This window comes from Nelusetta ayraudi, unplaced genomic scaffold, assembly GCF_046127955.1.
Source record: "Nelusetta ayraudi isolate G7.1 ecotype Tasmania unplaced genomic scaffold, CSIRO-AGI_Nayr_v1 ptg000004l, whole genome shotgun sequence".
Taxonomy (NCBI): Eukaryota; Metazoa; Chordata; class Actinopteri; order Tetraodontiformes; family Monacanthidae; genus Nelusetta; species Nelusetta ayraudi.
In genome coordinates this window covers 8,574,926-8,590,000 of record NW_027466054.1, presented here as the reverse complement: position 1 = coordinate 8,590,000, position 15,075 = coordinate 8,574,926, and the positions used below count along the sequence as shown (strand labels likewise).

The 15,075-nt window shown below is 41.3% G+C and overlaps 1 protein-coding gene across 1 annotated transcript in view; it reads left to right on the top strand.

Moving 5' to 3' along the window:
• LOC142892722 (uncharacterized) overlaps positions 1–13,198 on the top strand; it is a 13,656-nt gene extending 458 nt beyond the window's left edge. Inside the window, exons 2-10 of the mRNA XM_076032979.1 lie at positions 156–362; positions 464–580; positions 710–736; positions 1,310–1,389; positions 3,139–3,235; positions 3,331–3,417; positions 5,882–6,124; positions 6,665–6,738; positions 12,520–13,198. Of these exons, the coding sequence (XP_075889094.1) occupies positions 156–362; positions 464–580; positions 710–736; positions 1,310–1,389; positions 3,139–3,235; positions 3,331–3,417; positions 5,882–6,124; positions 6,665–6,714 (908 nt within the window). The 3' untranslated portion in view covers positions 6,715–6,738; positions 12,520–13,198. The remainder of the gene's footprint in view (positions 1–155; positions 363–463; positions 581–709; positions 737–1,309; positions 1,390–3,138; positions 3,236–3,330; positions 3,418–5,881; positions 6,125–6,664; positions 6,739–12,519) is intronic.
• Positions 13,199–15,075: the final 1,877 nt, after the last annotated feature.

The window sequence follows — 15,075 nt, the reverse complement described above, 5'->3', positions numbered from 1 at the left end:
GTAGTTGTATCAATAGAACAACAGAGGACTTTATTTATTTTTTAAATCAAACAACTAGGCCATGAAGACACTCCACTCTAATGTGAGGAAGGTTAGGTTACACTTGGAGTTACTGTTTCCTGAGTGCTTACCCTAAGGCCTGTTGTTTCCTGCAGGTTTTGCTCCTGTCACAGCGCTGGAGACGTCCACATTTGAAATGTTATCAATTCTGAATGGCTCACAAACTGCAATGTCTCAAGTCCCTCAATACAATATGACCAATTCCACTGACTCCCCGTATACAACACCACCTAACATCCCCCTATCAACCACATCACCTAACACGACCGGGAATTCCACAACTCCAACAATGGTTGAGACAGGTAAGAGGTATTTTTTGATCAACTGTCTGATATCCTGTACTTATGATTGTTTTTTATTTTTTTTTTACAGTTCAGTTTCTTTGCTGTAAATTCACTTTCAGGTAGTGGAAGTTATACACCTGGCCCTGGTTTAACCACCAAAAATGAAATGACGAGCCCCATGCCCACACCAGAGAAAATGACAACCACAGTGGTTAAAGGCCAAACTAAGGTTCTGCGTGAGTACATGATTGCCATTACACATTTTGTAGTTTTAACAGTCTGAGTCACACACAGCTGCAAGGCCTGGAACTATTTGTACATTTACTGTTCTAATTTCATACATGCCAAAATTATTGTTTTTTTAGCTCCCCCAGAAGCAGATGAGACTACTGGTGAGAAACCACAACCATCACCATCATACTACTACTACTACTACTACTGCTCTACTACTACTACTACTACTACTCCTCTACTACTAGTACTACTACTACTACTACTGCTCTACTACTACTACTACTACTACTACTCCTCTACTACTAGTACTACTACTACTACTACTGCTCTACTACTACTACTACTACTACTCCTCTACTACTAGTACTACTACTACTACTACTGCTCTACTACTACTACTACTACTACTACTGCTCTACTACTACTACTACTACTACTCCTCTACTACTAGTACTACTACTGCTACTACTACTGCTCTACTACTACTACTATTACTACTACTGCTCTACTACTACTACTACTACTACCACTACTACTATTACTGCTCTAATACTACTACTACTACTCTACTACTACTACTACTACTACTACTACTACTCATCATCATCATCATCATCATCATCATCATCATCATCATCATAATAATAATAATAATGTGTGTTGATGTTGATGAATACACATTAGAAATTGATTGATGGAAAAAAGTTTTTGAACTGCAATCATCTCCACAGGCATCGTTATCCTGGTTATCATCATTATCGTAGCTTTAGGATTTGGACTTGCCTGTTACTTTGCAAGGAAGAAAGGAAGGGTAAGTAAAATTGCACAGCACTAACCACAAATACGTCAATTTCTTTCTTACTCTATTTTCTTAAATAAGTGACAAAACGTGCATAAAGGTCAACAACAAAAGTTGAAGTTCACTAAACTTCTACTGTTAACCTTTATCGTCTCAGAAAAAAGCCCACACTGTCCATAAAATCTTAATCACACGCTTATGCCAATGTCTTTGGCATAAGCGTAGTTCAAGCTTAGTTCAAGCGTAGTTCAAGCTTTTTTTTTTGGCCTTTGTCAGGAAGCAAAGTGTTAATACTTGCATCATTTTTTTTTCAGGCAAGGCTAAGCAAACTCATTTGAACTTTACCACTCAGAAATGTAAAAAAAAAAAAGAAAAAAGGACCTGAAGTTGGGACTGTCCTTGCAGTCAATGTTTGTCTTTATCTCTCCCCAGCGGCGGCTGGCCAATAGAGGGCGGTAGGGCTCAGCCGCACCTAGCGTTATTGTTTTTTATTTTCATTTTTTTAAATTAACAATAATTTACTTGTTTTAAGTAAATTATCTGAGTGAATTCGCAACAACATATTAGATATAAAAATATATCATCTTTTTCATTGAAATGGATTCCTGCTCGTTACTGCTGAGCATCTGGGGCTGTAGAGCAGTAGTGCGTCAGCCAATAAAAAAAAAACAAGAGATTCGTACAAATCAACAGAAAATGTGAATTTGAATCCAATCAGCGCCATCAATTCTCGTGCCTGAAATCCTGTGAAGATATTTCTCCACCTGTGCTGATGGCATAGCATGCTAAGCTAGGCTAGGCTAGGCTGTGTGGAGACATTGGCAGTGATGGACATGATTCACGCAATCACATCTAAGGCATTTCATCAACAACCAATGAATTCCCTTTCCCGGCATTGGTTCAAGAGGAGAACATTAATAGTAAAACTTCACTTCAACATTTTGGTGGATATCAACCCGACATAGAAATAAGCAAACAAGATGGAGCAAGGTAAACTGTTAAATCGTCCTTGGTGCACAAGAAGACTTGAAATAAGTCTTTTGCAAGCAAAAAAATGCAAAAATTCCTTATTTTGCTTTGCGTGTTTGTTATTTAAAACATCTGGACACATAAGACATGTGTAATTAGTGGCTGACGGAATAAAGAAAGAAACACAAGTCTTCGAGGGCACTTATCGAGAACACGGTCAAGCTAGCTGGGAAGCAGAGCCAACATTGCCATGCAGCTAGCTAGACGAAGGACAGGCTTTTTCTTGATATGCTAATAAAAAAAAGTATTTCTGGTTGCACTTTTAACATATATCTTGGTCATTAAATTCTGCACATCATTGTTTGGTTCCAGTACTTATTTATTTACATTATTAAGACACTTTAAGGTATAAAGTCCGCTTTACACTCCAGAGTGTGATTCGCATCGCCTATTTGCCGAGCTGACTTTCTTCAAAGTCAGCTCTGTGTCTCTGCCACAAGGGAGCACTGCCATAGTAGTCAACTAATTTGTCTGTAAAAATGTGCAAACCTAATTATTAGTTTCTTGTTCCCAAATTCAATCTAAACATGTGTTTGTACAATGTGTTTGCTTTAAGTTACTAATATTGGCATTTGATAATTACTGTTTCACACAGCACTGGTATCCAGTTGTTTATGTTCACATGTTATGGTGATGGTTATTGAAACTGACTATAGGCACAGCCCACCTAGAATGTTTATCACCAGCTTCCACCGTCTCTCCCGCTGTTTATTCAATTCAATGCTTCTGCAGCGCTACTCTGTGGACTTCACTTCCAGACCAGATGAGGCCAACATCCCTCTCAGCACCATGGAGCCTGACCCTCCCGTTGACACCGCATTCCAGAACGGTCAGTTCTGAACGACAGCGATGTTTTAGACGCCACGTCTGCTTATCAGCACAAACAAGGAGCTTCCGTTGACCCTGATCCATCATCCTCTCTAGGCCTGCAAACCTTTGAAAGTCCAGGTGCTGCATCAAACCAAGCGCAGGAATCAGAAACAACACCTGAAGCGAGGAAAGAGCAGAGAGGTAACGACAGAACCTGTTGACTGATTAATGTCTTTGTTTTGCAACAGGAAACAGAACAGGAGCTCTTTCCCTGCTCTGGTCTACTTGTGTACCATGTTCCTTCCTCTTTTTTAACATCAGTTAAGCCAAATAAAGGAAGTGCCGCTTGTGATAGATTTCCACACTCCTCTGGCACAGTCACCATGACATTTCTGTACGCATGAATATTTAAACCAGAGAACCAGTTTCCGTTGTAACAGGTGTTGTGTGTTCAGAAGGCACGGCAAAAAAATAAAGTCAGTTTGTACTTGTGTAATTTGTTTGAATTCAGTTACACAATGACTTCCACAGTCAGTGTTGAAATGTCTGACTCAAGGTCCGTGCACGATGACGACACTTAGATGTTCTGAGGGGAGGAGAGCTGAAAATATGCGTTGCAGTTCTCATTTTTACCACTGGATGGAAATGAAAGCCAGTGGAACTGCTAAGTGAGTGGCTGCTGTCGCCGGCGCCACAAGGGGGCGTAAGGTAGCGACCGTCCCCCATCTATACCCCGCGACCCCACCCCATTCCCCACTCCCCTCTTCCCCCTCATCCAGATGAATGAGAATATAAAAATATATGTAATTATTATCATTTATTGGAATTGGAAAAGCCGTTCTACTTAATTATTAATTATGAAACACATTACTCTATTGTTTTAGGGCGGACCGAATGTTGTAAATTTTACTTTGCAACATAATCCATTTTTTTAAATTTGTCATTTTTATATGAATAAGTGGGGGAAAGTGCTCCTGTTCTACTTCCTTTTTAAGTCCTTCCTAGTTGAATTAGTGAAGTAATGGACACACGACATGTCTGGACCTGCCTCTCCTGCAGTTCACGCTTTGTAAATGAAAAGCCCTGACGACCAACACATTGGAAGTGTTGTCGTTTGCGATCACACAAGCAAAAGGTGGATGTCCTCAATTAAACCTGGGGTGGAATTTCCCCCGAAGCCAACCCTTTGTTGCAACTGAGATAAGGCTTCTTTTTTTTTTTCAAATTGCGAGACAATACTCAAGAATTAACCGCGCCTTTGTTTTATGGTCACGACCTCCTCCACTGCGCCACTCCCTTGGTCTCCCTCTCTCACAGCCTGCCTCGGCTCATAGGCGCTTTGGCCGAAGATTTCTTGGTTGTCGCTTAATAGGACGATGAGCAGGACTGTAAGGGAGTTCTGAGGGTCTGTTTGTGCATGAAGTGAAGCTTAACGTGAAAATTGTGCCCCTGTCCTGTCAGTTAAAGTGCATTCTTTTCTTGGTTTCTGATGGCTGTCCCAGTTTGCTGACATTACAATCAGCCAGGTGTTTGTTCCACCCTCTGAGATCGCCTTCACCTTGTTTCTGCCACCTCCCAAACTTTTGGAAGCTCCAACAAAGCGTCAGGAAAGAGACAGAGACAGACTGGATATGTGTCCGGGAGATCTTAAGAGTCTTGTCAGGGGTATAATTAATTGGAGTATGGAAAATAAAGGTTTTGAAATGGCTATAATAATGACACCTTCTTTAGCTTCTGAGAACAAAACCCGTAATTCCTCCTCAGATTTACAGCGACAGCAAGACTCTCGGCTGTCTGAAGTAACAGTTCTAATTGTTATTCTTTTGCTTGAGAGCTGCTGGTTAGCAGATTTTTAAAAAAAAAATCTTTTCAGACATCCAGACTTGCAGTTTACTCTGGCTCTCAGCTCTCAGCTGCCTCCTGGGGACAAGCATCCGTGGAGGAGCGACCAGTAAAACACCTAAACAATAAACTTATTTCTGTTTAGGTTGAAGTTTTCCTTACAGCTTTCTTACAGCGACGGTTTCCAAAAGCAGGGGCTGGTTAGTAATCAGGGCGAGAGGCCACCTGCGGCAGAGGCTGGACCTTCACCATAAAGCAGGCCGACGCTGAAGACACTGGGGAGGCCCGAGGAAGCGTCTTACTCAGAGAAGACTCAACGTCGAGAGCAACGGTCACCTTCCTCCCCCCTTGATCTTCGCTTTCCCTCCGCCTAACCCCGACTCAGATAATGATGGGGCCACCCGACTTTCCCACAGCTCCCAACAGCTGCATGGCTGTGGCTCATTAGAAACTGGTCAGTAATCACCCACCTCATTACCAACATGGTGGCCCCATCAAATGCCTTCGCCGGAGAGGAATCACCTCCCACCCCAAAGAGAAGGGCAAAACCACCGGAGGCCATCAGAGTTGAAATACTGTTATTATGTGGGTGGCAAATACAAATTGCAGTCAGCAAGGTTTAGAAAAAAACAATTTCTTACCAATTTAGCAATGGTGTAACAATTTTTTTTTCCCACTGTTTTGTTATGTCTCAAGCTGACATTGTTTTCGCTTCCACTGTGCCAGACGGTCGGAGCACGCCGCAGTTCTTGAAAATCTTTTCTTATTTTTTTCCCTTTAAAGAAAACAAAACAGTGTGGTTTGCTTTTATTGTCCCCCACAGCTGAGGCCGAGAAAACTCCTGCTAATCCCGACGCTGAGTCTGCAGCCCCGGCGGCAACCCCAGGCAGCGCCGAGGACAAACCCAAAGAGGACGTCGCCGAGCCAAGTTCCTCCACAGCCACAGAGACGACCGTGGACGAAAAAACCGATGACGAGGGCGTCGTCTCCAAAGAGACGTCCGTGGAGTCGCTGAAGGAGACAAACGTCAACAACAGCAACAGCCGCGGCCTCAGTCCGCAGAGAGGTTAGCATTGCAAATGGTCGTAACATTTTTTCCCCTTCATTATCAACTCATCGGTGCTTCAAAAGTATGACTTGTTCAATCAAATGCAGACTAACGAGATATTTATTTAATGTCAAAGAAGTAACAGGTCTACTAATTGATCTGTAATTAACCAAGTTTGTTGGTTCGTCGCATATAATTGAATTAGATTTGACCTCAGCAATATATTTTGGTGGAGTGATAAACCCACAAATCCAAAATATCTGGCAAAATGATGTTTGGTGACTGGTTCTTGATGCACTGAGGGCTGAACTGAAAAACACCTTCCAGCACCAAAAACCAGTCCAGTTGTTCTCACTCACCTCTTCAAGTTTAAGGTGACCTGGATGACTGAGAACCTTCTCAAAAAATGAAAAAAAATGAAAAAAAACAAAACACACATATCAGCCATGGTGTACAACATAAGAAAGAAAACTTTGGCATTTCTTTGATCAAACAAGAAGATGCTTTGGTCACGTTCCCATTTAGTGAAGTTGAACATCACTCTTCACATTTTGACAGAATTTGAGTCGAGCGACCTTCTCTGGGACGTGGTGTCTACATCGGTGTGAGCCGCTCTGCTTCTGAGGACCTTGGTAAGGCTGCGGTGCAACGAAAGCACTCACCACTACACACTACTACACATCACTGTTTCTCGAGTGCTGTTGACAGTCTCCAGCCAACCTTTGGACTGAATGCACCCTCCAATCCCAAGTCAAGGCAAAATACATGCAGAAACTATGGAATCCAAAATTAAAACTCATGTGGACAATCTCACCTCTTAGAGTTTGTAGATAGGCCCTAGATTCCTAAATAGCAAACAGTTCAGCACATTCAACAGTACTGCAGTCATCTGGAGAGTTTCCAAGCTTTCTGTTTCCTTTGTACTCTCACTTCTCTACCTTCTGTTGAAGAGTTTCTCAGTAAGCGATCCAGGAGCCAGTGGCAGAACACTCAACCACCACTCATATGGAGCAGTGGTTATTTTATTTTTAGCATCAGGATGTGTCTCACATGTGCAGTTTAACTCGGTTAATTTTTTTGTGCATAGGTAAGTCGCACAATTTAACAGATGTTTTTCCAACTTAAGCTTTAGCATACATTCGTATGCAGATGGAATGACCACTGCATTCTAATCAAATTCCATTTTTTAGTTGTTTGTTCTTTTTTTCGGCCACGCAAGGATCTTCACATGTCGGAGGGGGAAAAAAGAAATGATTTCATCTGGCAGCTCACAGCTACACCTGTGAGCTTCTGGGAGTAACTCTCTGTTTCAACACACTGAAATGAACATTTTCTTTGTCTCACTTTACACTTCGGTTGACTGATTTAGAGATAAACTATGCCTGAAATTTAAAATACATAAATAATGAAAGTGAAGCGTTCGCAGATAACCACCTGGTCTGGGAGACGATGAGCAAGCAGCAAACGGGAGTTGAAAGCCCGCTCGCCGTTCTGCAGTTGTGGATAATGGATACGAGCTGACAGGTCATAAACTAAACTAGCATAATTAGACCAGGGGCTTCACCGTGTTATTTTCCAGTCAGAGCTTGACTTTCATGTTTGATTGCTAATGTCAGAGGAAACTGTCTGCAGCCTGTGATGAATATATCACTGCCAGGAGCAGACCAGTAAAAGGAGAGTGACAGTCTGAGATGTAACTGTGTGAGACAGATGAGACTGGTAGTTAGCTGGTAGTGGCTCGGTGGTGGTTCACAGCTAGGTCATTGAGGTAATCGCCGGGTTTCCATTGCAGATTTCCGCGAAACTAAAGCATTGTTCTGGAGATGTCAAGAGAAAACCCAACTGCGAGCTGACAGCCTCTGCGCTGAGTGATGTTACACATCCAAACACGGGTTCTCTCCTCTCATTAAGCCGTTCCACACAGTTTGGCGGGTTTATTTTTCATTGTGGTAACTGCATTTGCTGTCATTGGTAATCAGATGTGATTGGCTGCCCACGCATGAGAGCTTTCTGCAAGGTGATAATCTGCGAGGTCATGATGTACAGCTGTATGCCTCTACTGTTTAACTCTCACAGCCAAATACTTCAAATACTTTACACATATAAAGCCATGGTCTTCGCCATGGTGCTCCTTTCTTGTATGCCAGGTGGCCGATAAAAGTCAGTCTGTTGTTTTGTTTTTTTTAATTGCCCCAAAAAACCTTGTTGTGTGATTTTCCACCAATTTATGCAAGGTTTTTTTCACTCCAAAAATTTCCTCCATTCAGTACAAATTTTCAAAGATCACTGAAGAAGAATGTGGCGTGTTCCCCAGTTGTCACCTGCTGGATTGTAATATATTCCCTCTTCCTGGTGCTCTTTAGTGGTATTGATTGTTTTTGTCCTGCTTTGTGTTCCTCTGCAGTTGTAGTTAAAATGATGACAACGTCACTCTTCTTCCGTTGTCAGCAGGATGACACAGAGACAGGCAGGGTATTTACGTATCTCAGTAATGACAGTGAGGAGAAGCTTCCTGCTGGTGAGGTTTGATGTGGTTTAGATCACAGGTTGACTATTACACCTGGGCAGCTTTATAGGGGGGAGGGACTGACCGAAAACGGCAAAAAAAACAAAAGAAAACCTGAAAACTTAACAGCTGCTTGGGGTTGGTTCTGCCCCATTCCTCCTTCAACCTCCTGCCACATAACCTCACGTTTTGGTGAGGAATTTAACAGCCTGCAATAGAAAAATCAGGGTAATTATAAGAGTTGGAAGGAGGCCTCGTGCACGTGTGATTCCAAACTGCTTGTGTCATCACTTTTTTAACTGTATATTTCAAGGCCGTTTGGACATGTACGTGAATGTACTTTATATCAAAATCCTATTTAATGCATGTGTATAAATGTTAAAGATCTTGCTTTTTTGATCGCCCTGTTGCAGAGTAGGAAATATGACTAAATCTAAGCTGCACTCTTTACCTTTTACCTTTTTGAACATAAATCAAAGACTGCAAGACCTGACTACGAATACTATCATTGCCATTGTCACTCATTATTACTGCTTGCTTATGTAATATTTGACCCATTCCAAATGGAAAGCTTGCTAGACAGCCTTTTGACATTCATTCCAATACTGTTAGTAAACTATAGTGATATTATCATTATTTAGCTTTGTTGATCATTTGAATCGATAGTTATGACAATGTGCACACCTTGCCGCTGCTAGTTGCTGGGGAGTTGGGGCTGCTTCCTGATATTGCGTGTTAAAAGTAAAGGGTTGCAGGACACACAGGGGACAGAGGGCACAGATGCAGTCTGTCCTGCATGGTATTTCCAGTGTTTCCATTGTTCTTGACTGATTTTTTGTTTTCTTTGTTGTACATATTCAATGCTGTCCAGATTATTAATGAGTGAGTAAACAGTGTGGTAAAGGGGCATTTATAGGGTTTTTATAGGATACTAAGTAGTTTTCTGTTTTCATGTAAAAAGTTCACGAGTCATGCCAGACATTCCAGTGAAAGTTACTGGCCTGGATGAATCTTCTTGTGGCGTTTGGCGTCTGCGGGTGCAATACTTCAAAGTCGCGTCAACATTTACACAACTGTATAGCGGACAAAGGCGACAAATGAGAGGGCTGGATTGTCACCTGGACAATGGTGGCACGTTTGTTTTGAAACTGAAGCGCGTTAAGATGCTCGCAAATGGGGTCAACGTGATTGTCTTCCACTGAAACCAGTTCCAGGTGATGTCAATACACAGAGAGGCCGTATACCTTTCTGTGCGTCCACTTGCTCCTCACATGCTTGTTTCCTTTCGCCTTCTGTGGTCCCATGACCTCCAGAGCATCCTTCCAAAAAATGCTTTCGAAAGGTCACAGGGCAGACAGTCGTAATTAAAGGGAGCCTGGTGACCGCGGGAAAAATAATGTGGCCTCAATGTCAGAGTCAACTAGCTAACATTCTTTGAGCAAGTCTCTGCAGCATTGGATGCGCGAGCTCTGCTGTGATGTGCGTCAGAAACCAGGATGCTTTTTATTAAAGATTGCTGCACATGACAGCTCATGCACTAAATTAGAAAAATGAAATTTTTGCTCTGCAACAGGAGCAGCAGATGTTTAGACAAAGATTACAACACATTCTGACCTCCCACTTTGCCCGATATGTCACCTTTTCACAAGGCAGCACGGTTACTATTGCTTATGTTACTGGTGTTTTGTCTCATGCAGTATTTATTTAGTCTCATGTTTTAATAAATTGGCCATAATCATGTGTGCATGGGTCTTCTACAGCTACCCTGTTAATGTCCTGCAGGTCTTTGTTGTTGCTTTTGTTTTTGTTTTACATAATTCACAAATGAGTGAGGAAACAGAAGATAATCTTTAAACATACATGACCACATTTAATTGTGTCCAATATCAATAAACATTTCCTGAGCAGGTGATTAACGTTTGTCATCTGTCTTTAATTTAATTACACAATTACTGGAAAATTAAGGTCACAAAATGCACTGGTAATTTACTTTTGAAAGCTTCTCAAGTATCTAAATAGAATCTGTTAGCTGCCCATATTCTATAAATGTTAGGACTGAAGGAGAAAGTGTCTGACCAATGATCCACCAGCAACTATTGAGAAAAAAAACAAATCATTTTCCCAGTTGTTTCCACATGCCCTTTATTCCCAAACCACCGACCTTTCCTCTAACTCCAGCATGTGGTCAGATGTAGGGACAGCTCCCTCCACTGTTGTCCTTCCCGACCAGCCTTCAACATTCCCCGCTTGGTTTTGTGCAGTTGGCAGAGCCGCTGTGATCAGGCCTCCTGCTGACAGAGGGCTGTCCGTTCACCTGCTGGCACCGCCGTCTGCATCGGCTGCACATTCCTCGGTCAGCAGCGAGCCGTCAGTCACGCCGCAGCGCGATCAGGCTTCACTTTCCCATCATTCAAAGCCAGTTTTAAAGTGAGCTGAGGTGGAATCACGACAGATAATACCGATTGAAAAGCTCCGGAAAAACCAAAGGTTGCTCATCGTCGACTTGTCTGTAGTTTAGTCTGCCCTTCATATTGAAGTTGCTGGAGGGAATTGAAAACTGGATTTACCTCATAGGTGTAGTTTTCTTTTGTTGTTGTTGTTGTTGAATGTGTGTTAAAACAATTCCAGCCACAAATAGTTAGCCAAGGAACTTCAATCTGTCTTGATAAAGAAAGTATTCATTATCATCCCCCTCAAATTTGAAAAAACAAAAACAAAACAAAAGAACTCAGCTGATTGTGCTCTGCTATTAAAGAACCCCCCAATTCTTTGCTTTAATACACACATCATGACACAGCATCATTTCACAGCACCTCGTTTGATGAAGGAGTCACACTTCTCTATTATTTACAACTGAGCCATAAATTTGCATCTGCCTTGAAAAATATCCTCTGTGCTATAATTCAGGAGGACCAAACCATCAATCCATCAATTCTGATGGCACCAGTTGTTCCGACTTCTGTTTTCCTGCACGTCCCCTTGTTCCCCCAATAGCCCCAATAAAGACATTTATCACTGCAAAAAAACGGAAAAAATACAAGTTCAGTTCAGTGACACATGCCGAAATATTTGGGTAGATGACGTTGAGGTGGAGTAGGTAGAGTGGAGTAAGTAGGTCAAGGACCACACCGTCTGTTTAAACGGCCGATTTAAGAAGAGGGCGGAATTTAAGGAGTCTCTTAACCTTAAACCTTCAGTTTTTCTCCAAGTGTCGGGGTTTTTCCTGAATGGTAGTTGTGGGTTTTGTTTTTGCGGTTGACTGAAAAGGATGAACATCCTTGGATGGTATTTAGTTGAGCGTTTTAAATCCCCTGAGGAATGCCTGATCTTTCAGCAGCCAGGTTTCACTATAGTGGTTGACTGGTCTCCAGAGATCTCTATCTGCCCCGGTGGCTCAAGTTGTAAAGATCAATGTGAAGTTTTACCTGCAACCCAAGCCTTCTTAGTCACGTTAATGCTTTAAAACCAGACTTCTACCAAACTAAACCAAACTACAAATTAAGAAAGGGGTGCAAATTGGAACAAAACATCACAGCAAATTCAAATGTTTTCGCTGGACACGAATGACGACCGTTGGGTAACAATGACAATGATTTTGTGTATTTGGTGAGACAAATACTTGAACAAATGACAAGTCGAGCCCAGGTATGACAGCGCCCTGAGGTGACACACTGTTTTTGGAGCCACTAAATGCCAAAGCGTAAATCACATCAATAGATGTAAAGCAAGATTATGTCATTTATCCCTTCCCTCAAACAGATGTTTCCCTCGAGAGGTCAGAGGTCAACGCAAAGGCCACATAAACTTGGCCAAAGCAGAAGTTCCATGAAGGAGAAGCAACAAGTGATTGTAGGACACACATCAGTGGGACAGGATGCATTGTTTTCACCGTTCTGTTCTCTTTCAGATGAAAGGCTGGCGCACAGGCTGCGGGAGAAAGATGTCCCTCTGTGACGTGTAAGATACTAAATCCAGTCCGTGTCAAAGGCAAATTTCTAGTTAGACAGCGGCAAACTTTGTGTCTCTTGAGCTCTTCTTTAAATTTAGCAGCAATATTTTTATTTGTTTTTTTTTTTGGACTGCTCTACTCCTATTCCTACTGTTTGTTTAAAGTAAAACCTTTAAACTAACCAAGTAAGATAACCAAATTGTACCAAACGACATCTGATCTGAACCCACCCACCAAAACCCCATCTGCAGAAGTACCACACACTGAAACTGCAAATGCTGGATTCCCCAATAAATGAAAGATAAAGTGACAATGTAAATGGAATCAGAAGCAATACTTTTGTTTAGATAAAATAACCACGCATCTCTCCTGCTTGCTAATAACGCTGCACTTCAAGCTACTTGTATGCACTATTTTGTAAATAAAGTAAAGGAAGTAATTTATGTATTCAAATATGAATAATAATAATAATATAAAACAGTGTACCTGTATCAATTGAAAAGACAACAGTTTTTGTAAATGCTCCATTTTGCTTTTTCATCCAATTTATTTTACTGTGGTGCAAACATCATAAAGATCTGCAATAATACAGTATGAATGTAATTAAAAAGTATTTAAAAAAATGTGAATTTAACCTCACTCCACATTTTGTCATTATTTATTTTGATGTCATATATGTATTTAATAGTCATGGAGTCATTAATATTAACAATGGAACAATGAAAACTAAGACAGAGTGCAAACACTTACACAGCGTTAAAAGACAGGAATCCCGCGACACCGTCCTGCTCACATTCCTGTAGCTGCGAGATCACTTCTCCTATTTTTACTTCTTGTGTTGCGTATTAATGCTAATTTTACAGACAAGCTCGTGAGGATTTTTGCCTGCAATGCTATGACGTTGTCTCGCTCACATTTGGTTTTAAATGATACATTTCTTTTATCGCCATCATTTCCGGTGTTTGCCCAGTGTTTGGGACTGCTCCAGGTGCTATATTCAGGCTGTTTCCAGGGGCATCCATCTTCCCATGGACAAGAAATAGCACAAGCGGGTATCAAACTGGCCTCAGAACGTTTCTGAGGCACCATTTAGCGGATGAAACACTGAGCCTTTGGTGAGCTGAGATTTTGCACAGGCGCCCTTCAAAGCTGACCACAGTCATGGACACCCCGCACCGAATTATCCAGTAGAGCGGAACCCAAGCCCCTTCCGCCTCGGAACTGGACTCAAATGTCTCGGGGTCTCAGTATCCTCTATTTATACGCTGTGTATATTTACAACAGACCAAATGATTAGAATGCTAGTGTGTAGAGGCCAGGGCGGAGGTAGGAATTTTCACTGGTATTTTCAAAGAGAAAATGAGTTAATCAGAAGATACACATTTCTACACCATTGTGAGAACTCTTTCAGTGATGACATTTTGAAAACTTTCATATGAGGAAATTGAGTAACATTTACTTGCAATGTTGTGTGAAATTCCCTCACATCATGAAAGTGTTCTAGATTTACATGTATAAAGGCTTAATTTGCTCTGCTTAAATGTATTGTATCAAACGCAAACACACTTGCAAGCACACTGCCACTGATGCAAATCTACAAATGTCACAGACAGCCTAACTGAGTCATATGAATTTTGAATATTATCAGAGTGGTGAAAAATAGGAGGTCAAGCTCCTCTCAAATTGAAAATACACATCATAGTAAATGTAATATGTAATGACAATGTAATACATATTTGGTCAAACTATCATTCCTGCAATTTTTCTGACACCTCATACTTAATTGTAAACTTTGTTTTGTATTTACTCTGTAAGACTAATTTCAAGTTTTAAAAAAAGAAAAACAGGAAAAAAAAATGACACCCACTAAACTAAATAAAACAAGCTAAACTAGCCAACCCAGAAAAATTCTCAATGACATAAAGAAAGAAAACTGGCAAATTGAATAGCATACCACCACTAACCAGTGCAAAAAGGTATAATCAATTGTCATGTTATTCAAATCCAATAATATTGCATCAGTAACAATTGTTTTAAGGTAACAGAGGGCAAATTCTGACTTCCCCCTGGGAGGCAGTCAGGAATTTTAGGGGTGGACTTTGTTTTCTATCTATCATGAGGTCATTGCTGCCAGCTGTCATCATCAACTAGCCCCATGATGAAGAGTTAATGCAGGGCAGAAGGACCTGGCCAAGATCCAGCCTCTCTCTGTTTATCTTCAACACTCACTAAACACATGTCGAGCCTTTAATTTCTAATTTGGACAAAGCCTGGCTAATGGCTTGATGAGTGCGTTGCTCCTTCCTGAGAGTTGACATTGTTTGGTAGCTGCTTGCATCTTGACGCAGCGCTGTCTCTCCTAAATTTCTTATTTGGTTTAAGAATTGAAGATGTCATTTTCCATTTAAAGAAAATGCTTGACCCAGATTTGAAACTAAAAATCGCACTACTTAATAGTTTGCAGTTCACTCCACTGAGTAACAGAGTATAAAAAGGCATGGTGTGTTTGTTTCT